Raw genomic sequence first — 24694 nt, 5'->3', positions numbered from 1 at the left:
CCCTCCACAGTCACTGAATCGATTGTGTTTCACGTGGCGGGGGTGCCAGTCCCTCCACAGTCACTGAATCGATTGTGTTTCACGTGGCGGGGGTGCCAGCCCCTCCACAGTCACTGAATCGATTGTGTTCCACGTGGCGGGGGTGCCAGTCCCTCCACAGTCACTGAATCGATTGTGTTCCACGTGGCGGGGGTGCCAGCCCCTCCACAGTCACTGAATCGATTGTGTTCCACGTGGCGGGGGTGCCAGTCCCTCCACAGTCACTGAATCGATTGTGTTCCACGTGGCGGGGGTGCCAGCCCCTCCACAGTCACTGAATCGATTGTGTTCCACGTGGCGGGGGTGCCAGTCCCTCCACAGTCACTGAATCGATTGTGTTCCACGTGGCGGGGGTGCCAGTCCCTCCACAGTCACTGAATCGATTGTGTTCCACGTGGCGGGGGTGCCAGTCCCTCCACAGTCACTGAATCGATTGTGTTCCACGTGGCGGGGGTGCTCGCCCCTCCACAGTCACTGAATCGATTGTGTTCCACGTGGCGGGGGTGCCAGTCCCTCCACAGTCACTGAATCGATTGTGTTTCACGTGGCGGGGGTGCCAGCCCCTCCACAGTCACTGAATCGATTGTGTTCCACGTGGCGGGGGTGCCAGTCCCTCCACAGTCACTGAATCGATTGTGTTCCACGTGGCGGGGGTGCCAGTCCCTCCACAGTCACTGAATCGATTGTGTTTCACGTGGCGGGGGTGCCAGTCCCTCCACAGTCACTGAATCGATTGTGTTTCACGTGGCGGGGGTGCCAGCCCCTCCACAGTCACTGAATCGATTGTGTTCCACGTGGCGGGGGTGCCAGCCCCTCCACAGTCACTGAATCGATTGTGTTCCACGTGGCGGGGGTGCCAGCCCCTCCACAGTCACTGAATCGATTGTGTTCCACGTGGCGGGGGTGCCAGCCCCTCCACAGTCACTGAATCGATTGTGTTCCACGTGGCGGGGGTGCCAGCCCCTCCACAGTCACTGAATCGATTGCCTTCCACGTGGCGGGAATGCCAGTCCCTCCACAGTCACTGAATCGATTGTGTTCCACGTGGCGGGGGTGCTCGCCCCTCCACAGTCACTGAATCGATTGTCTTCCACGTGGCGGGGGTGCCAGCCCCTCCACAGTCACTGAATCGATTGTGTTCCACGTGGCGGGGGTGCCAGCCCCTCCACAGTCACTGAATCGATTGTGTTCCACGTGGCGGGGGTGCCCGCCCCTCCACAGTCACTGAATCGATTGTGTTCCACGTGGCGGGGGTGCCAGCCCCTCCACAGTCACTGAATCGATTGTGTTCCACGTGGCGGGGGTGCCAGCCCCTCCACAGTCACTGAATCGATTGTGTTCCACGTGGCGGGGGTGCCAGCCCCTCCACAGTCACTGAATCGATTGTGTTCCACGTGGCGGGGGTGCCAGTCCCTCCACAGTCACTGAATCGATTGTGTTCCACGTGGCGGGGGTGCCAGCCCCTCCACAGTCACTGAATCGATTGTGTTCCACGTGGCGGGGGTGCCAGCCCCTCCACAGTCACTGAATCGATTGTGTTCCACGTGGCGGGGGTGCCAGCCCCTCCACAGTCACTGAATCGATTGTGTTCCACGTGGCGGGGGTGCCAGCCCCTCCACAGTCACTGAATCGATTGTGTTCCACGTGGCGGGGGTGCCAGCCCCTTCACAGTCACTGAATCGATTGTGTTCCACGTGGCGGGGGTGCCAGTCCCTCCACAGTCACTGAATCGATTGGGTTGTAAAACGGGATGCAATTCAATATTCCAGGCCATTCAAAGTTATGCATGGCATGTAAAATGGGGGATTCCCAGGGAATCCCGTTATCGGCCCGATAGCAAAGTCCACTGGCAGGCCTCCCCCCCCCCCCCCCCCAACACTCCGCACAGCAGCCCCCACCCCCGGATTGCCTGAGTGCCCACCCTTCCCCCCCAAGTACAGAGGTGACCCGAACCCCCCCCCCGGGACCCCAGGCCACTGAACTATGAAGGGATATGAATGGATCAAAGCTGCAGTTGGTTTATAGAAGCTGTCAATCACAGGCCACTGTCAGAAAGCTATGAATGGCTTGCAGCTCGTGGATCAGTGGGAACACCGATACAGACACAGGTACAGCTGCTCTCCTTCTAGGAATGGACATGTGGAGCTGCCAGGTTAGTGTTACAGCTACAGTGCTTCCCACTGCCCCTGTCTGGACTGCTCTCTAGCTTCTAGACAGGTGTCCCTTTTCTCAAGGGGGGGAGTCTGTGCGTGGGGGGTGGGCGGTCTGTGGAGGGGTTCCATTAGGCAGGGGTTCCTTGTGGGGGGGTCCCCCTATTACAGTTCCCTGTAGGGGATCCTCCTGTTGTAGGGGCCCTGTGGGCTTTCTCCCTATTACAGCGGTCCCTGGGGGGTCCCCCTATTTCAGGGGCCCCTATGGGGGGTCCCCTTATTACAGGGGTCCCTGTGTGGAAGGTCCCTCTATTACAGGGGTTCCTGTGTGGAAGGTCCCTCTATTACAGGGGTCCTTGTGGATGGTCCCTCTATTACAGGGGTCCCTGTGTGGATAGTCACTCTATTACAGGGGTCCCGGTATGGAAGGTCCCTCTATTACAGGAGTCCCGGTATGGAAGGTCCCTCTATTACAGGGGTCCTTGTGGATGGTCCCTCAATTACAGGGGTCCTTGTGGATGGTCCCTCTATTACAGGGGTCCCTGTGTGGAAGGTCCCTCTATTAAGGGGGTCCCTGTGGAAGGTCCCTCTATTATAGGGGTCCCTGTCTGGAAGGTCCCTCTATTACAGGGGTCCCTGTGTGGATGGTCCCTCTATTACAGAGGTCCCTATGTGGAAGGTCCCTCTATTACAGGGGTCCCTGTGTGGATGGTCCCTCTATTACAGGGGTCCCTGTGTGGGAGATCCCTCTATTACAGGGGTCCCTGTGTGGAAGGTCCCTTTATTACAGGGCTGCCTGTGGGGGTCCCCCCATTACAGGGGTTCCTGATGGTCCCCCTTTTACAGGGGTCCCTGTGCGGAAGGTCCCTCTATTACAGGGGTCCCTGTGTGGAAGGTCCCTCTGTTACAAGGGTCTCTATGTGGAAGGTCCCTCTATTTCAGGGGTCCATGTGGATGGTCCCTCTATTACAGGGGTCCCTGTGTGGAAGGTCCCTCTATTATAGGGGTCCCTGTGGAAGGTCCCTCTATTATAGGGGGTCCCTGTGGAAAGTCCCTCTATTACATGGGTCCCTGTGTGGAAGGTCCCTCTATTATGGGGGTCCCTGTGTGGAAGGTCCCTCTATTGCAGGGGTCCCTGTGTGGAAGGTCCCTCTATTATGGGGGTCCCTGTGGAAGGTCCCTCTATTATAGGGGTCCCTGTCTGGAAGGTCCCTCTATCACAGGGGTCCCTGTGTGGATGGTCCCTCTATTACAGAGGTCCCTGTGTGGAAGGTCCCTCTATTACAGGGGTCCCTGTGTGGGAGATCCCTCTGTTACAGGGGTCCGTGTGTGGAAGGTCCCTTTATTACAGGGCTGCCTGTGGGGGTCCCCCCATTACAGGGGTTCCTGGGGGTCCCCCTTTTACAGGGGTCCCTGTGCGGAAGGTCCCTCTATTACAGGGGTCCTTGTGTGGAAGGTCCCTCTGTTACAAGGGTCCCTATGTGGAAGGTCCCTCTATTTCAGGGGTCCTTGTGGATGGTCCCCCTATTACAGGGGTCCCTGTGGAAGGTCCCTCTGTTACAAGGGTCCCTATGTGGAAGGTCCCTCTATTTCAGGGGTCCTTGTGGATGGTCCCTCTATTACAGGGGTCCCTGTGGAAGGTCCCTCTGTTACAAGGGTCCCTATGTGGAAGGTCCCTCTATTACAGGGGTCCCTGTGGAAGGTCCCTCTATTACAGGGGTCCCTGTGTGGAAGGTCCCTTTATTACAGGGCTGCCTGTGGGTGTCCCCCCATTACAGAAGTCCCTGGGGGTCCCCCTTTTACAGGGGTCCCTGTGTGGAAGGTCCCTCTATTACAGGGCTCCCTGTAGGGGTCCCCCCACTACAGGGGTCAATAAGACCCATTTGAATTTATTTACATCTTTCCACTGGCGCGCATCGTGGACCTCGTTCACACCGCCAGCGGGGGGGGGGGGGAGTAGCTCATCGCGGGGTGCGCTGGTTCTGACTTTCCCCTGATTCTCGTCCCATCGGGGAACGCATCCCGGGCTTCCCCGGAAGGAGAATCCTGCCCAATGTATCTGAACTTCCATAAGGCATTTATTTGATAAGGTGCCGCCCAAAAGGTTAATACACGAGATTAGATCACATGAGATTGGAGATAATTTATTACCTTGGATAGAAGACTGACGGACAGGAGACAGAGTCGTGGTAAATGGGTCTTTTTGCAGTTGGCAAGATGTAACTAGTAGGATGCCACAAGGTTTCGTCCTCAGGGTACCAATTATTTACAATCTATATTTATGACATGGATACATGGATGGAAGGTTCTATAGCCAAATTTGTAGATGACACTAACATAAGTGGGACAGTAAGATGCAATGAGGAAATAAGAACCTCACAAATGGATCTAGATAAGTTAGATGAGTGGGCCAAATGTGGCAGATGGAGTTTAATGTGAATAAGTGTGAGGTCATCCATTTTGGTGGGAAAAATAGAAAGGCAACTTATTATGTAAATGGAGGGAGACTTCGGGGTGCTCCGATAAATAGCAGAAAACTATTAGTTTATTTGCATGTCTCGTGATCTCCCAAATGTCAAACTGTCATAATCTCTCACTAAGCACACAATCCAACACTTTTGTTATTTTGTACACCTATTACCATAACCACATCATCAGCACGGTAGCAGAAGTGGATAGCACTGTTGCTTCACAGCACCAGGGTCCCAGGTTCGATTCCCCGCTGGGTCACTGTCTGTGCGGAGTCTACATGTTCTCCCCGTGTCTGCGTGGGTTTCCTCCGGGTTCTCCGGTTTCCTCCCACAGTCCAGATTTGTGCAGGTTGGGTGGATTGGCCATGATAAATTGCCCTCAGTGACCAAAAAGGTTAGGAGGGGTTATTGGATTACGGGGATTGAAAAATTGAAAATCGCTTATTGTCACAAGTAGGCTTCAAATGAAGTGGTGGATAGGGTGGAAGTGAGGGCTTAAGTGGGTCGGTGCAGACTCGATGGGCCGAATGGCCTCCTTCTGCACTGTATGTTCTATGTTCTATCACTGTCCCATTTGTTTGTTGCATGTTCAGTAGGTTTCACAAAGTGGTTCTGAGTCTAGTTTGGTTGGAACTCAACCGTTTGTTGATAACTTGGTTCATATATACAGGGAATAGCTAAAGATATGAGCTAACTCCATGCTTGCTTCAACACAGGTCTCTCTCCAATCCTCAACTGGTCACAATCTAGTCCCAAGTCATGTGGACAGTCCCACATTAACCTTTGTTACCCCTGACCTCTAGTTTGCTCCACCTACTCCACCCCCACTTAAACAGATAAAATCCATCACAATCAGGTTTCCATTGCTGCCACAGTGCTGAGACAACCCTTGTCAAACTGAGGTAAACATTCCCTCCTCCTTCTTCTCGTCGTGTCTGCAGCCTTGATATGATTGACTACACCATCCTCTTCCAATGCCTCTCCACTCTCGTTCATCTGGGTCGACCTGCTCTCACTTGCCCATCCCAATCTATCTAATTGTATCGAGACAATCACTTGTAAAGGCTTCTCTGCTTACTGCTGCTCCATAACCAAGAATCTAGCCTTAGATGGGCTCATCTTATTTCTTATCTACTGGCAGCTTCATCCAGAAGCAAAGTGTTAATTTTTACATATGCGCTGGCAACACCCAGCTCCACCTCACTTCCACCTTCACTAACTCCTCCACTGTTGATACATGATCAGACTGATTATCTATTCTTTATCACAGAATGAGCACAAATTTCTTCCAATTAAATATTGTGCAGACGGAAGTTATTGCTTTCGGTCTCCATTCCCCAACAACTGATTTCAGCCCTCTCCGGGGCTGAGGTCAGGCCAGTCTGTTCACAGCTTTGGTGCCAAATTTGATCCCTAGATGAACTTCCAACCTTATATCTGCACCATCACTAAAGACCACTTATTTCACCTCTGTAACATTACCTGACTTTGCCCCGACTCCGTTTATCTGCTGCCCATCTAGGCCTCTTGCCGTCAGGATTTGCCTATTCCAATGCACTTCTGCCTTGTCTCCCATATGCCCCAACTCGACAGTCCCTATCTTAAACTCACACCATGTCCCATTGTCCTATCACCTCTGTGCTCACTGGCCTACATTGGCTACTAGTCAAACAATGCTTCAGTATTAACATTCTCTTCCTCATTTTCAACTCCCTCCATGGCCATTCCCTCCCTATCGCTGTAATGTTCTTCAGCCCCACATATCCCTCCGAGATATTTGTGCTCCTCTAATTCCGGATTCTTGAGTGACCCCACTTTCAATCATTTCACCATTGGTCGACCTGCCTTCCATTTCCCAGGCCTTACACTATCACATTCCTTCCCTACATCTCTCCATCTCGCTACCTCGTGTTCCCCCTTGAAGCCACTCCATAAAACCTACCACTTTAATCAAGCTTTTGGTCAACAGGCCCAATATCTCCATGTGACAGTGTGATACTTTGTACTATAATGCTCCTTTGAAAGGCGTTGGGACGTTTTATTATGAAGCTGCTATATAACTACAAGCTGTTGTTGTTGCCTCTGCACTTTCTTAAAATCTAACTTGTTCCCAGTTTGATGGAAAGTTTAATATTTCACTAGGTGCCGCTGCGACCCCTGCGGGCCGGGAGGTGGAGTTACAGTGTCGCTGCGACCCCTGCGGGCCGGGAGGTGGAGTTACAGTGTCGCTGCGCCCCCTGCAGACTGGGAGGTGGAGTTACAGTGTCGCTGCGCCCCCTGCGGGCCGGGAGGTGGAGTTGCGGCATTACCGATGGCGGACGAGGAGTTGGAGGATTCAGCTTGTGTTCACAATGTGGTGGGAGCGGGCGGTCGATCCGGAGACAAGATGTTCACCCTGAAGAAGTGGAACGCCGTGGCCATGTGGAGCTGGGATGTGGAGTGTGATACCTGCGCCATCTGCCGGGTCCAGGTGATGGGTAAGCGGAATGGGGCAGTGCCGGAGCGGGGAGGCCGGAGCGGAGAGGAGAGGCCGGGCCGGGGAGGCCGGGCCGGGGAGGAGAGGCCGGGCCGGGGAGGCCGGGCCGGGGAGGAGAGGCCGGGCCGGGGAGGCCGGGGAGGGGAGGCCGGAGCGGAGAGGCCGGGGCTGGGCAGCGAGGCCGGGCCGGGGAGGAGAGGCCGGGCCGGGGAGGCCGGGCCGGGGAGGTGAGGCCGGGCCGGGGAGGCCGGGCCGGGGAGGGGAGGCCGGAGCGGAGAGGCCGGGGCTGGGCAGCGAGGCCGGGCCGGGGAGGAGAGGCCGGGCCGGGGAGGCCGGGGCTGGGGAGGAGAGGCCGGGCCGGGGAGGCCGGGGAGGGGAGGCCGGAGCGGGGAGGGGAGGTGAGGCCGGGGCTGGGCAGCGGGGCCGGGCCGGGGAGGAGAGGCCGGGCCGGGGCTGGGCAGCGGGGCCGGGCCGGAGCGGGGCCGGGGAGGAGAGGCCGGGGCTGGGCAGCGGGGCCGGGGAGGAGAGGCCGGGCCGGGGAGGAGAGGCCGGAGCTGGGCAGCCGGGCCGGGGTGTCTCGGACACCTCCTCCGTGTGCGGGAGGATTGAGGCGGCTGAGTGGGAGCCGGTGGGGGTGAAATCTGCAATAAAAACAGATTTAAACCCGGACCATGGACCCCCCCCCCCCAGGCTGCCGGACCTGCTGAGTTTAAACTGCATTGCCAGGGTTTCTCTTTAATTGCGGGTCAGATATATTGTGGTGAATGTCCCGGAGCCAAACCAACATCACAAACTGCCCACAACACAAAGCATTTCAACATCAGTTGCTGCCTTCGTGCTGCCGCCGGCCCGTCCGTGTGTACCAAGCCTGTCAGTGTACACCAACCTAGTCCGTGTGTACCAAGCCTGTCAGTGTACACCAACCTAGTCCATGTGTACCAAGCCTGTCAGTGTACACCAACCTAGTCCGTGTGTACCAAGCCTGTCAGTGTACACCAACCTAGTCCATGTGTACCAAGCCTGTCAGTGTACACCAACCTAGTCCGTGTGTACCAAGCCTGTCAGTGTACACCAACCTAGTCCATGTGTACCAAGCCTGTCAGTGTACACCAACCTAGTCCATGTGTACCAAGCCTGTCAGTGTACACCAACCTAGTCCATGTGTACCAAGCCTGTCAGCATTTACCAAGCCTGTCAGTGTACACCAACCTAGTCCGTGTGTACCAAGCCTGTCAGTGTACACCAACCTAGTCCATGTGTACCAAGCCAGTCAGTGTACACCAACCTAGTCCGTGTGTACCAAGCCTGTCAGTGTACACCAACCTAGTCCATGTGTACCAAGCCTGTCAGTGTACACCAACCTAGTCCATGTGTACCAAGCCTGTCAGTGTACACCAACCTAGTCCATGTGTACCAAGCCTGTCAGTGTACACCAACCTAGTCCATGTGTACCAAGCCTGTCAGTGTACACCAACCTAGTCCATGTGTACCAAGCCTGTCAGTGTACACCAACCTAGTCCATGTGTACCAAGCCTGTCAGTGTACACCAACCTAGTCCATGTGTACCAAGCCTGTCAGTGTACACCAACCTAGTCCATGTGTACCAAGCCAGTCAGTGTACACTGCCTGCTTGCGCCATCCGATCAACAATATCATTCTGTGCTCGGTTCGAGCAGGAAGCCATCGATCCACTGCCAAGTGCCCCAGCAGCCCAAAACACACCCATACCCACTGTCACGGCTTCCGAAGTCAGATCGGCCTTCCTGAAAGTGAACCCTCGCACGGCGATGGGCCCGGACGGGATCCCTGGTCGTGCACTCAGAGCCTGCGAGGACCAGCTGGCAGAGGTGTTCGCAGACATCTTTAACCTGTCCCTACTCCAATCTGAAGTCTCCACCTGTTTCAAGAAGGCCACCATCATACCGGTGAAAAAACAGGCAACGTGCCCCAATGACTACCGTCCGGTGGTCCTGACATCAATCGTAAAGAAGTGCGTCGAGAGGTTGGGCATGAAGCACATCAACTCCATACTCCCAGAACGCATAGATCCACTGCAATTCGCATACTGCCGCAACCGGTCCACAGCAGACGCCATCTCCCTGGCCCTACACTCCACCGTACACCCAGCCCGTCAGCGTACACCAAGCCCATCAGCGTACACCCAGCCCAACTGAGTACACCCAGGGACCATAGAGCATCTCGACAACAAGGACTCCTACATCAGACTCCTATTTATTGACTACAACTCCGCTTTCAACACCATAATCCCAGCCAAGTTCATATCAAAGCTCCAAAACCTAGGCCGTGGCTCCTCACTCTGTAACTGGATCCTCGACTTTCTGACTCACAGACCATAATCATTAGAATAAACAACAACACCTCCCCGCAAGGTTGCGTACTTAGCCCCCTACTATACTCCCTATACACACACACGACTGCGTGGCAAAATTTGGTTCCAACTCCATCTACAAGTTTGCTGACGATATGACCATAGTGGGTCGGAACTCGAACAACAATGAGTCAGAATACAGGAGGGAGATAAAGAATCTAGTGGAGTGGTGCAACGACAACAATCTATCTCTTAATGCCAGCAAAACTAAAGAGCTGGTCATTGACTTCTGAAGCAAAGTACTGTACACACCCCTGTCAGCATCAATGGGGCCGAGGTGGAGATGGTTGACATCTTCAAATTCCTCGGGGTGCACATCACCCAAAATCTGTCCTGGTCCACCCACGTCAACGCTACCACCAAGAAGGCACAACAGCGCCTATACGTCCTCAGGAAACTAAGGAAATTCAGCATGTCCACACTGACTCTTATCACCTTTTCCAAATGCACCATAGAAAGCATCCTATCTGGCTGCATCACAGCCTGGTATGGCAACTGCTCGGCTCAAGATCGCAAGAAACTTAACCTGCCTCCCATCCATTGACTATCTACACCTCCCGCTGCCTGGGGAAAGCGGGCAGCATAATCAAAGACCCCTCCCACCCGGCTTACTCTTCCAACTTCTATCATCGGGCAGGAGATACAAAAGTTGAGAACACGCATGAACAGATTCAAAAACAGCTTTTCCCCCACTGTTACCAGACTCCTAAACGACCCTCTTATGGACTGACCTGATTAATACTACACTCCTGTATGCTTCACCCGATGCCGGTGTCTATGTACTTACATTGTGTATCTTGTGTTGTCCTATTACGTATTTTCTTTTTATTTTATTTTCGTGTACTAAATGATCTGTTTGCAGAAAAATATTTTTCACTGTACCTCGGTACACGCGACAATAAACAAACCAAATCCAAATATCACAGTGGAGAGCATGGAAACTCGAGGGAGGTTTGGGCTGGGGACTGAGTGATTGATGGGGTGGAGAATGCTGGAAAGGAAGCTGGATGTTGCACCACAGTTGTAGAAACCTCTGGTCAGTGATCAGCTGAAGTAATTGTGTCCTAGATTTAGGCACTAAAGTTGGTACACATATATTCATCTTGGAATGAGTGCAGAGCGGATTTAGCAGGAGGTACCCAGGGCTTACCTGAGGATGCCCTTTCTCTTCCTGTGGCTTGATGTTAAATTTTTGATAACATTCCTGTGAAGTGTCTCGGAACATTTCCTTACATCAAAGGCACTATATAAATGCATATTGTTGAGGTAAATAAATCTTTGTTAGGGAAGAGTATCAAAGGATACAAAGCAAAGGCAATAAATGGAATTGATGGATGGAGCAGGCGTGAGAGGCTGAATGGCCTATTTTTGCTTCTATGTTTCTTCAAGTTAGAGGAAAAGGCCATTCTGAAGGAGATATTGCGCACTGCTTCTTAGCTGAAAATCATCAGCGAACAGACCCATTCCAACCTTGTGATGGAATGAAGATCATTGATGAAGCAGCTGAAGATGGTTGGACCAAAGGCATAGCCCTGAGGAATTCCTGCTATACTGTCCTGGGACCAAGATGATTGGCTTCCAGCAACCACCACCATCTTCCTTTGTAGCAGCTTCTGCAGAGTGTTATCAGGGTTCTTTGGAGCCTTGCACTGTCGAATAGTGCTTGCAATCACAGACAGTCACTCTCACCACATGCAAATAGCTTAGTTTAGCTTGAAAGTGACCAGGAAGGGAAATGGGGAGATAAGTGATTTGTGGAGTTGGGGATGGTGCTGGTAAATAACTTTCTTTGTGTTGACGTGGAGGAGGTTGTGTCAGACAAGCAGTATGACAGCTCGGGGCCAATCAGAAGAGCATAGAACTTGTGAGGTGACAAAATGTTCGACACGAACTGCAAATCCCCCAAGCCACAACTCACTATCAGGGGGTCCCTGGACAGGGCACACCCCCGGCCCGATCCACGCTGCGTATAAAATGCCAGTCTGGCACCTGGCAGAGCTCCTGCCAACTGGCAGTGCTGCCTGGGCACCTTGGCAGTGCCCGGCTGGCACCCAGGTGCCACTGCCAGGCTGCCCAGGTGGCACCAGCAGTGCCAGGGTACCAACCTGCGCAGAGGGCATGCAATCCGCTGGGTGATCCACGAGTGTTGTTCCGTCTAGACCCTGTTTGTGGAGACCAGTACTGAACGGCGCTCACCCAAAATCTCCAAGGCAAAGGGGATAGATCCCACGCCTTTGGTAGATCTTGGGAATACAGCGAGTCTCACTCTAATATGCCGGTTTTCCAGAAAGTGATACTGTCCACAATGGGCGGGATTCACATCACGACGTCTCATGAGCCCGCGATAGATCCTGCGAGGCGTGGCGAGCCAGGTAGATCCCGGAAGTAGGATCACCCAGCATCTAGCGGTTGTGTTGCGCTGTGCTGCTTTTCAGGCTCAACGTGACCGGTAGATCTCGCCCACATTCCCCCCCCCCACGCAGCTGTGCTGACCACCATCCACTCAAACCGAGCCCTGAATCTCCTCCACCGAGCCTCCTCCCTCCTCCTCTGAGTGAAACCATCACAAGAGCACAAATGTCCCCACCCTGTACCTCTAGCAAGACACATCGGGCTGAGGGGAAGAGGTTAGAAACCGGAAAGGGGAGGTCACCCTGTTAGGGGTTTTCTATAGGCCTCTGAAAAGTTCCAGAGATGTAGAGGAAAGGATTGTAAAGATGCTTCTGGATAGGAGCGAAAGCAACAGGGTAGTTGTTATGGGGGACTTTAACTTTCCAAAATATTGACTGGAAACGTATAGTTCGAGTACTTTAGATGGGTCCGTTTTTGTCCAATGTGTGCAGGAGGGTTTCCTGACGCAGTATGTAGATAGGCCAACGAGAGGAGAGGCCATTTTGGATTTGGTACTGGGTAATGAACCAGGACAGGTGTTAGATTTGGAGGTAGGTGAGCACTTTGGTGATAGTGACCACAATTCGATTACGTTTACTTTAGTGATGGAAAGGGATAGGTATATACCTCAGGGCAAGAGTTATATCTGGGGGAAAGGCAATTATGATGCGATGAGGCAAGACTTAGATTGCATCGGATGGAGAGGAAAACTGCAGGGGATGGGCACAATGGAAATGTGGAGCTTGTTCGAGGAACAGCTACTGCGTGTCTTTGATAAGTCTGTACCTGTCCGGCAGGGAGGAAGTGGTCGAGCAAGGGAACCGTGGTTTACTAAAGCAGTCGAAACACTTGTCAAGAGGAAGAAGGAGGATTATGTAAAGATGAGACATGAAGGTTCAGTTAGGGCGCTCAAGAGTTACAAGTTAGCTAGGAAGGACCTAAAGAGAGAGCTAAGAAGAGCCAGGAGGGGACATGAGAAGTCTTTGGCAGGTAGGATCAAGGATAAGCCTAAAGCTTTCTATAGATATGTCAGGAATAAAGGAATGACTAGGGTAAGCGTAGGGCCAGTCAAGGACAGTAGCGGGAAGTTGTGCGTGGAGTCCGAGGAGATAGGAGAGGTGCTAAATGAATATTTTTCGTCAGTATTCACACAGGAAAAAGATAATGTTGTCGAGGAGAATACTGAGATTCAGGCTACTAGACTAGAAGGGCTTGAGGTTCATAAGGAGGAGGTGTTAGCAATTCTGGAAAGTGTGAAAATAGATAAGTCCCCTGGGCCGGATGGGATTTATCCTAGGATTCTCTGGGAAGCTAGGGAGGAGATTGCTGAGCTTTTGGCTTTGATCTTTAAGTCTACAGGAATAGTGCCAGAAGACTGGAGGATAGCAAATGTTGTCCCCTTGTTCAAGAAGGGGAGTAGAGACAGCCCCGTTAACTATAGACCAGTGAGCCTTACTTCTGTTGTGGGCAAAATCTTAGAAAGGTTTATAAGAGATAGGATGTATAATCATCTGGAAAGGAATAATTTGATTAGAGATAGTCAACACGGTTTTGTGAAGGGTAGGTCATGCCTCACAAACCTTATTGAGTTCTTTGAGAAGGTGACCAAACAGGTGGATGAAGGTAAAGCAGTTGATGTGGTGTATATGGATTTCAGTAAAGCATTTGATAAGGTTCCCCACGGTAGGCTACTACAGAAAATACGGAGGCATGGGATTCAGGGTGATTTAGCAGTTTGGATCAGAAATTGGCTAGCTGGAAGAAGACAAAGGGTGGTGGTTGATGGGAAGTGTTCAGACTGGTGTCCAGTTACTAGTGGTGTATCACAAGGATCTGTTTTGGGGCCACTGCTGTTTGTAATTTTTATAAAGGCGTAGAAGGATGGGTGAGTAAATTTGCAGATGACACTAAAGTCGGTGGAGTTGTGGACAGTGCGAAAGGATGTTACAGGTTACAGAGGGACATAGATAAGCTGCAGCGCTGGGCTGTGAGGTGGCAAATGGAGTTTAATGCAGAAGAATGTGAGGTGATTCATTTTGGAAGGAATAACAGGAAGACCGAGTACAGGGCTGATGGTAAGGTTCTTGGCAGTGTGGATGAGCAGAGAGATCTCGGTGTCCATGTACATAGATCCCTGAAAGTTGCCACTCAGGTTGAGAGGGTTGTTAAGAAGGCGTACGGTGTGTTAGCTTTTACTGGTAGAGGGATTGAGTTTCGGAGCCATGAGGCCATGTTGCAGTTGTACAAAACTCTGGTGCGGCCGCATTTGGAGTATTGCGTGCAATTCTGGTCGCCGCATTCTCGGAAGGATGTGGAAGCATTGGAAAGGGTGCAGAGGAGATTTACCAGAACGTTGCCTGGTATGGAGGGAAGATCTTATGAGGAAAGGCTGAGGGACTTGAGGCTGTTTTTGTTAGAGAGAAGAAGATTAAGAGGTGACTTAATTGAGGCATACAAGATGATCAGAGGATTGGCTAGGGTGGACAGTGAGAGCCTTTTTCATCGGATGGTGATGTCTAGCACGAGGGGACATAGCTTTAAATTGAGGGGAGATAGATATAGGACAGATGTCAGAGGTAGGTTCTTTACTCAGAGAGTAGTAAGGGTGTGGAATGCCCTGCCTGCAACAGTCGTGGACTTGCCAACACTAAGGGCATTCAAATGGTCATTGGATAGACATATGGATGATATGGGAATAGTGTAGATGTGCTTTAGAGTGGTTTCACAGGTCGGCGCAACATCGAGGGCCGAAGGGCCTGTACTGCGCTGTAATGTTCTATGTACCCCACCACATCAAAGATGCACCACAGATTCTCCTCCACAAAAGGAGAATATCTAGGTTATAGAGTTTCACCATGAAATGTTGATTTGTCCCTAACTTTGAAAGCATTGTCGGAATGATTATTTGTCTCTTTGTTTAGATGCCTGCCTTCGGTGCCAAGCTGAAAATAAACAAGAAGACTGTGTTGGTAGGTTTTTGTAACAAATTGTGTTGTTGTATTCCATCTATCTCTGCAATCCTGTTAGGTGGTCCTCATTTTGCAAATTTGTGACTTTAGTTTTGTTAATCAAGAGAAACCTCATAGGCCCTAAAGAACACTAGAAATCCTTTGTTTCTTGAACGAGCAACCCACAAAATGAAAGGTTTGGGGCCTTGGTGCTATAAATTTTACATGAAGTTAATTTCAAATTCGAAATGATACAAAACCCAGATGTATGGAAGCTGATCTGAAAAACGTAAACAGCTGCTGTGCCAGTCGAGTATGAATCATACGAATGGATGGCACTGCTTGCCATCTCCACGGGTTCACAGCAAGCCCTCTTTCAGCCGGAATCTGCCGTCACACCAGTCCTTTATCAGGCGGGGGCGAGCCATTGCATCTGAAAGATCCAACAGCATTCCCCACCAGCAGATTAGTCATTTCCTGCCAATGGGTCTTTTTTTTCCCCAGAGGTGAGTTATTTCTCATCAAAATAACACTCTCCTCACCCATATCTGGCTGTGCCGGAGCAGATTTACACATGGAGCGATTGTTTTCCTGGGCCAGATGAAGCTGGGAATAGCGACTTGCATTTGTAAAGCACCTTTAACAACATAAACTGTATAAGGGGATATGAGGGCAGGTGGCCAGAAGGTTGTCTAAGAGGTAAGTTTTAAAGAGCATCGTAAGTGCCGGGTGGTTTGCGATAAAATAAAAGATGAAATAGAAGTGGTGGACTGCAATCCAGAGCGGCAGCTAAAACACCCACACTCATGGACTCAGCGAGTCTCCAGTTACACCGGCACAGTTACTTAGCAAGATCTCAACAGAAGCTGGATTTAGCCTGTGAGTGATTGAACACCTACTTAAAGATGCAGATCACTTGGTTTCGGCTGATGGGGAACTTCTGTTGGCTCGTTTGCTGTATGAATCCTTATTCTGGGACACTGGTCCCTTGTTCTTATGATGGGGAAAGAGCAAAATATTTGCCAGAAAGTGTCTGCAAATCAGTGTGTATAAAGCAATTGTTTGCATAACTGGGAGACTTAACAAGATAGCGAATGGTCACCAGAGATGGTCTGAGGAAATGGATTTACTGAAAGAGAGTGTTATGATCCCCAGAGAGTCTGATAACTGGAAATTATTTTTTAAGTTCATAACTGGACGGCTGACAGAAGATTTCATCTTTTAAGACATTTACTGTGAAAGACTAAAAACACTATTGACCAAACGCTATTTTTGTAGCCGACTTATACTTTAAACTACTGAACAGAACTTTTAAGACAACCAGAAACACTGGCATGAGGTATATGTTACACAGGCCTTTAGTTATTTGTCTATTCTCCCAGAATCAGTCCCAAAATGATTCTTAGCTTCCAAGAGTTTGTTTCTCTCTTCTATCCCCAGCCTGTAAATTTTTAACTCCAGCACTGTCTTCAACAGTGCAGGTTTTCCTGAAGACGTCTCCCTCTAGTTAAAACAACGCAATCTTCCAACCTCGTTTTCATTCCCTGCAATTTTGGACTGTACAGCCTGAGCCCCCCCAGCTTCTGCATCAGCATTCCTGCTTGCTGAACTACAGTTCTCACTGCCTGTAGCTTCTCCTGGATTCTGGCAGACCATCTCACCTGTTTATGATATTCAGTGATATTCTAGGAAAGTCTGTCACCCTATCTTTACAGTGGCCTCCTCTGCACCCTACCCCACGGCAGCATGAATCACATGTACCTTATATCCAGGTTAAATACTGATTGGCTATTCTTTATATCTCATGGATCTTTGCCCATATTCATGGACAATTCGATGTATACCCTTCTGCGGGCTGACATTTTTAATACTTCCCTGGGACTTGAAAACTCAGTGTCTACCGGCATCTCAGCAACCTTCACCATGGTCTGCAAATGTGAACATCTTGCAACGTCTTACCAGTGAAACCTTCCCTTAGCCTTTACCAACTCCATCACTCAGACCTGTTGTCGATCAGCTGTCACCATCCTAAGTATGTTTTATAGTGTGGTCAGTAGGTACTACAGAGCCGCGGTTCCCAAACTGGGGACAGCAGAGATCTTCTGGGGGATCCATGAAGCAGGGCCATCTCACAGATGGATAACGGCCCAGACACCCTGGTCACAAGTAGCAGTGGCTGGAGGTGTGCTTCTCCCTTTTCCTCTCGTGCACACTCCATGCTCCTGGACATTGGGCTCTTGCCCTCCCTGTACTCTGCTCTGTCTGTGCCCCTGCTGTGACTGTGATGTGCCTCTCCATTGCTCCTGCTCTTCCCATGCTCCCCGGGTGCTTTCTCCGTGTTTTGCTCTCACTGAGCTGCTGCCAAAGGTAGACAGACTCTGCTGTAGGAAGCGTGCATGGATATTTTACTGATATCAGTTACTACACGCTTGTCTTAAAAGCATTATTAAAATATGTTTTACGTGCGGGTTTTTCAATTATGAGTATTATATGCTATTATAACTTGGATGGGCAGGGGTCCATGATTACTAACCCATTTGAAGAGGGAGCTTTGACCAAAAATGTTTGAAAACCACAGATGTAGAGAATATTACTCACCTATCTTTTGCATGCATCTTCAAAGGGCATTATTTATTTGCGTATATTTGTCTGACAGGAGAATCTAATTTTTTTTCAGGTTTAGGAGCACTGACCTTTTTGTTCTTACTTTCCAGTGGTTTGGGGAGAATGCAACCACTCCTTCCATAACTGCTGCATGTCGCTGTGGGTAAAACAGAACAACCGCTGCCCACTTTGCCAGCAGGACTGGGTAGTGCAGAGAATAGGCAAATGAAGACTGTGGAGCATCTTTTCACTCCTGCTTTTATGGATGTTGATGTGTTTGACTCGGTGGGATCTTGCTCGCTGTCTCTGTGGAGTGTGGCCCGGGTCTTTTTTTATATAACGGTGATCAACTTGTGTTCAATTAAATGAATCGCATGCCATTGTTGACCTGGATATATTTATTAAAAAGCTGGACAAAAATAAATGGTTTCTTACCTTTTTTGCTTTTTTATGCGGATGCAACTTTGCGAGTTACTGTGAATATTGTGCAATGTTTTCCCCCACAAAAGAGCTGTAACATTGAGTATTTGGGTCGAAATTAAAATACGTGCATTTCTTGTGTTGGAAATAGTGAGTGTGTCACCTCTTACTACTGTTTTTAAATTGAACCCCAGCTTAATAGACTAAAGAAATGGATCTGTGCATTTCCAACATTAGCTTATGAATGGATGTTGTAATGTTTCTTTCACCCCTTCAGATTCAAGTACAAGTCCCAGTTTGCTATCGATATTTATATATTGTGCCCTGCAATGGATGATTCCAACTTTCCAGCTGTGTAGTTAATTAATAATGAAGAGATAACAGGGTTTGTTTGAAAGGCAGGTGGTTCCTTCCACTGTTAGCAGTTCTGAATTTTTGTTATTACTTACCTTTCATTGATCCTCCACTGTAACATTTTGCAGTTTCCCCATTATTGGCTTTAACAACAATAAATGGTATTTTACCCATGGATTTTGCGAAGGTTTCTCAGTCCACCTTTATACGGTTGAAATGTTCTTGGGAAAATTATAAAAATGGGCAAGTAACCTGGTAATTTTCTTCTCCCCAGCGGTATCACACTTCACAAACGTGCTCAGGGCACCCAAATATTTTGCCTTTACAGGTCATCTTAGGTTGATATTATTGAGCCTTATAAAATCTTCCATAACTTGAGAAGCATAGGAACACGAGTAGGCCATTCAGCCCATTCAATATGATCACGGTTGACTGGATACTTACAGAAGTCATAGAATTTATAGATTTATGGGCAGCACGGTAGCACAAGTGGATAGCACTGTGGCTTCACAGCGCCAGGGTCCCAGGTTCGATTCCCCGCTGGGTCACTGTCTATGCGGAGTCTGCACGTTCTCCCCGTGTCTGCGTGGGTTTCCTCCGAGTCCTCCGGTTTCTTCCCACAATCCAAAGACGTGCAGGTTAGGTGGATTTGCCATGCTAAATTGCCCTTAGTGTCCAAAAAGGTTAGGAGGGGTTATTGGGTTACGGGGATAGGGTGGAAGTGATAGCTTTAGTGGGTCGGTGCAGACTCGATGGGCCAAATGGCCTCCTTCTGCACTGTATGTTCTATGTTAATTCCTACAGTGCAGAAGGAGGTCATTCGCCCATCTAGTCTGCAACGACCCTCTTAAAGAGCTCCCAACCTAGGCCCACTCACCTGCCCTATCCCCATAACCTCACCTACCCTTTGGACACTAAGGGGCAATTTATCATGGCCAATCCACCTATCCTGCACATCTTTGGACTGTGGGAGGAAACCAGAGCACTTGGAGGAAATCCACGCAGACACGGGGACAACATGCAACTCCACACAGACCGTGACCCAAGGCCAGAATTGAACCCGGATCCCTGTGAGGCAGCAGTACTAATCACCGTGCTGCCCTTCAGTGCCTTTTACAGCCACTATCCCCATAACCCTTCACCTTATTGTTAATTAGAAACTTATAAATCTCTACCTTAAACATACTCGATTATGAACTTCCACAGACCTCTTAAGGTAGAGAATTCCAAAGATTCACGGTCCTATGTGGCATCCTCCTTATTCTGAAATTGTGTTCCCTGGTTCTAGGCTCTCCAACCAAGGGAAACAACTTGCCTTTATTGTCCCTGTCTATTCACGGCACAGGAAGATAAAAACAACCGCCAAATGAAAGTAAGATTTTTTAATATCTTTTGCTTAAGAAAAATAAGGCACGACAGCAAGAGTGGCAATTCTTTTCCACAACATTTCAACTTTGCTCACTGGGAAAGGCCGAACTAGGGTTGGGTTATCCTGGGCAGTAGCTAAAATGTCAGAGCTGGATCAGGAGTCATTGCACATTAGTCCTGGACCACATGGTGTTTTCTATCGGAGGGAATGATGGAAATTGAATACGTTAGCCTGCACTTAAATAATGAGGAAAAATTAACAGGGCTCCTGAGGAACTCCTCAGCCATGGGCCATTTCAAACTTAAATGGTTAATTTACCGAATGCAATCAATCCCTTGAAGAAGCCCAAGTTATAAAGTTTCCGACTAGTGCCTTCTCGGCTAAGACACCAGTTTGGAGGCCCCCGTGGCCAAATCACACCATGCATTGAAAGCAGCAACCAGAGGATTTCATTGAAATAGCACTTCAAGTATCATTTGAAGTAGTCTTTGATCAATAAATATTGAATAATTTATTTATCTTTAACTCAATTGGTTAAACGGATACTTTGGAATATAAAACTGCTTCTGTGTATTTCTGATAAACATTTTCCTCGTTAGTTCGGTAGTAAGCAGCTGGTGACTGATAAATAGGATTACATGAATGCAGCAGGAGGTATTACTCTGCACCTGATTTGTGTCTCCCAGGTAATCAGCTTGTGTAAGTGAATAATCAGCTAAATAACAATAGTTACAAGAGGTCAAGCTCTTGCGTAACAAATTTGGGAGTTTTTAGAATCCACACCGAAAGGCAGCAGATTCAATAGTTTTTGGCAGCACCTGCAGAGCGAAACCTTTCAGATCCATGACTTTTACCAGAACGCATGACAAGGCCTAATTATCTCTGAGGAAAGGACATCGACGTGAAAGGTTAATTTTCCGATTCCACAGTAACTGCCAGACCTGAGGGGGCGATTTTGGGTCCACACCAGCCGTGCGCGCAATCGACAACACGCACTCAAAATGTGTGAAATTTGAAAAATGAATCTCCAGTGAGAAAGAAAAAGGCCGATTTTCAGCTCCCTCGCCGGCAGAGTAATGGGAAATACGCTATGGGAGCCCGGGGACCTTATTTTAACACATTAACATGTTATTAGCAAGCACTCACTCAAGGACCTGCCCCTCACTGAACGCCAGCTTTCCATAAATGTGGATCTGGCGACCTCGGCCTCAATGGGGATTTTGGAGGTGAGCATTCAGGCAGCCATCAGCCTCCAGGGTGGTGAAAGATTGGGGCACCGGAGAGGACACGGGCATCGGAGAGTACACAAGGGCACCGGAGAGTACATGGGGACACAGGGGCACCGGAGAGTACACAGGGGCACCGGAGAGGACACAGGGGCACCGGAGAGTACACAGGGGCACCGGAGAGTACACAAGGGCACCGGAGAGTACATGGGGACACAGGGGCATCGGAGAGTACACAGGGGCACCGGAGAGGACACAGGGGCACCGGAGAGTACACAGGGGCATCGGAGAGTACATGGGGACACGGGCACCGGAGAGGACACAGGGGCACCGGAGAGTACACGGGCATCGGAGAGTACATGGGGACACAGGGGCACCGGAGAGTACACAGGGGCACCGGAGAGTACACAGGGGCACCGGAGAGTACACAGGGGCATCGGAGAGTACATGGGGATACAGGGGCACCGGAGAGGACACAGGGGCATCGGAGAGGACACAGGGGCATCGGAGAGTACATGGGGATACAGGGGCACCGGAGAGGACACAGGGGCATCGGAGAGCATATGGGGATACAGGGGCACCGGAGAGGACACAGGGGCATCGGAGAGTACACAGGGGCATCGGAGAGTACATGGGGATACAGGGGCACCGGAGAGGACACAGGGGCATCGGAGAGCACATGGGGATACAGGGGCACCGGAGAGGACACAGGGGCATCGGAGAGTACACAGGGGCATCGGAGAGGACACAGGGGCACCGGAGAGGACACAGGGGCACCGGAGAGGATACAGGGGCACCGGAGAGGACACAGGGGCACCGGAGAGGACACAGGGGCACCGGAGAGCACATGGAGATACAGGGGCACCGGAGAGGACACAGGGGCACCGGAGAGGACATGGAGATACAGGGGAACCGGAGAGTACACAGGGGCACCGGAGAGTACATGGAGACACAGGGGCACCGGAGAGTACATGGGGATACAGGGGCACCGGAGAGGACACAGGGGCACCGGAGAGGATACAGGGGCACCGGAGAGGACACAGGGGCATCGGAGAGGACACAGGGGCACCGGAGAGGACACAGGGGCACCGGAGAGTACATGGGGATACAGGGGCACCGGAGAGGACACAGGGGCACCGGAGAGGACATGGAGATACAGGGGAACCGGAGAGTACACAGGGGCACCGGAGAGTACATGGAGACACAGGGGCACCGGAGAGTACATGGGGATACAGGGGCACCGGAGAGTACATGGAGATACAGGGGAACCGGAGAGGACACAGGGGCACCGGAGAGCACATGGGGACACAGGGGCACCGGAGAGTACATGGGGATACAGGGGCACCGGAGAGTACATGGGGATACAGGGGCACCAGAGAGGACACAGGGGCATCGGAGAGGACACAGGGGCATCGGAGAGTACATGGGGGCATCGGAGAGGATACAGGGGCACCGGAGAGGATACAGGGGCACCGGAGAGTACATGGAGATACAGGGGCACCGGAGAGGACACAGGGGCATCGGAGAGCACATGGAGATACAGGGGCACCGGAGAGGACACAGGGGCATCGGAGAGCACATGGGGATACAGGGGCACCGGAGAGGACACAGGGGCATCGGAGAGCACATGGGGGCATCGGAGAGTACACAGGGGCACCAGAGAGGATACAGGGGCACCGGAGAGGACACAGGGGCATCGGAGAGCACATGGGGATACAGGGGCACCGGAGAGGACACAGGGGCATCGGAGAGGACACAGGGGCATCGGAGAGTACATGGGGATACAGGGGCACCGGAGAGGACACAGGGGCATCGGAGAGGACACAGGGGCATCGGAGAGGACACAGGGGCATCGGAGAGCACATGGGGATACAGGGGCACCGGAGAGGACACAGGGGCATCGGAGAGGACACAGGGGCACCGGAGAGGACACAGGGGCATCGGAGAGCACATGGGGATACAGGGGCACCGGAGAGGACACAGGGGCATCGGAGAGCACACAGGGGCATCGGAGAGCACATGGGGATACAGGGGCACCGGAGAGGACACAGGGGCATCGGAGAGGACACAGGGGCATGGGAGAGCACATGGGGATACAGGGGCACCGGAGAGGACACAGGGGCATCGGAGAGCACATGGGGATACAGGGGCACCGGAGAGGACACAGGGGCATTGGAGAGCACATGGGGATACAGGGGCACCGGAGAGGACACAGGGGCATCGGAGAGTACACAGGGGCATCAGAGAGTACATGGGGATACAGGGGCACTGGAGAGGACACAGGGGCATCGGAGAGGACACGGGCATCGGAGAGTACCGGAGAGGACACAGGGGCACCGGAGAGTACATGGGGATACAGGGGCACCGGAGAGAACTCGGGGGGGGGGGGGGGAGGATACAGGGGCATCAGAAAGGACGCGGTGGGACACATGGGCACTGGAGAGGATACAGGGGCATTGGAGAGGACGTGACAGACACAGGAGCACTGGAGAAGACTCGGGGAACACGGGGGCACCGGAGAGGAAACCGGAGTGGACACGGGCACCAGAGAGGAGACAGTGGCACTGAAGAGGACATGTGCACTGGAGAGGACTGGGGTGGTGGCGGGGGATACAGGGGCACTGGAGAGGGTGCGGGGGACACAAAGGCATCAAGGAGGGTACAGGGGCACCGGAGAGGACACGCGGATACAGGGGCATCGGAGAGGACATGGGGGATACAGGGGCATCGGAGAGGACATGGTGGATACAGGGGCATCGGAGAGGACATGGGGGATACAGGGGCATCGGAGAGGACATGGTGGATACAGGGGCATCGGAGAGGACATGGGGGATACAGGGGCATCGGAGAGGACATGGTGGATACAGGGGCATCGGAGAGGACATGGTGGATACAGGGGCATCGGAGAGGACATGGGGGATACAGGGGCATCGGAGAGGACATGGGGGATACAGGGGCATCGGAGAGGACATGGGGGATGCAGGGGCATCGGAGAGGACATGGTGGATACAGGGGCACCTGAGAGGGCACCGGGGGGATACAGAAGTTTCACTCTGGGCTGGGGGGTGGGTTTCAGTATCACAAACCTTCTTCAGTACTGGGTCTCTTGCAGGCCTTACCAACCCTTCATGTTAGGGTGGCCCTTGCTTTAAAGGGGTTTGAAGACTGGCATGCAGGCAGGCTTCCCATGTCCTCTCTGCTAGGTTGTGTCCAAATTGCGGCTGAAGGAGTGTGTTTCTAAAGTGGGTGGGAGGAGGAGGTGAATACAGAGGATCAGCACTGGGGCTGACTGAGGCTCTTGTGTGGGGCTCTACGAGAGGCCAGGCTGCAAGGGAAAGGTGGAAGAACTCAGGAATGGGTTGCTCCCGGCCTCATGGGGCATGAAGACCCTCTCACTGGGGAGAGGACGACTGCAGTGTGAGGTCAACTCCACACTCAGGTAACACTGTGAGGACAAAGGCTTTAAGCTGCATGGAAGTTCAAATCCACTTCTCTGGGAAGTTTGACGGTCAGGAATTTGTGTTGGGATGTAGGGCTGCGGCTGATGGATGGCCTATCAACCCTGCAGCCCTTGTGACCTGGGATAATAAGGGTGCCCTCCAGGGATGTGCTGTTATGTTAATTAACAGCAGGCTTCACTTGAATCAGCTGTGCCTCATCTGTCACAAGAAGCAGTTATTTGCCTGTAATGCTACCTCACTCTTCCTTGATAGTCGATTGAAATCTGCAGAGTTAAACATGAAATGAAAATCGCTTATTGTCACAAGTAGGCTTCAAATGAAGTTACTGTGAAAAGCCCCTAGTCGCCACATTCCGGCGCCTGTTCGAGGAGGCTGATATCAGTTCATTGATGGAGG

The 24694-nt window shown here is 51.5% G+C and overlaps 1 protein-coding gene across 1 annotated transcript; it reads left to right on the top strand.

Annotated features, from left to right (window-relative positions):
• The first annotated feature begins 6940 nt into the window (after nt 1–6940).
• rnf7 (ring finger protein 7) lies at nt 6941–17892 on the top strand. The gene is made up of 3 exons (XM_072473927.1): nt 6941–7137; nt 14838–14885; nt 17579–17892. The coding sequence occupies exons 1-3, from the start codon at nt 6972–6974 to the stop codon at nt 17695–17697; spliced, it is 333 nt and encodes a 110-aa protein (XP_072330028.1). The 5' UTR covers nt 6941–6971; the 3' UTR covers nt 17698–17892.
• The last annotated feature ends 6802 nt before the right edge of the window (nt 17893–24694 follow it).

The sequence above is a fragment of the Scyliorhinus torazame genome, chromosome 14 (genome assembly GCF_047496885.1).
Source record: "Scyliorhinus torazame isolate Kashiwa2021f chromosome 14, sScyTor2.1, whole genome shotgun sequence".
Classification (NCBI taxonomy): domain Eukaryota; kingdom Metazoa; phylum Chordata; class Chondrichthyes; order Carcharhiniformes; family Scyliorhinidae; genus Scyliorhinus; species Scyliorhinus torazame.
Note: the sequence above shows the minus strand (reverse complement) of the source record. Positions and strands in the feature narration are given on the sequence as shown.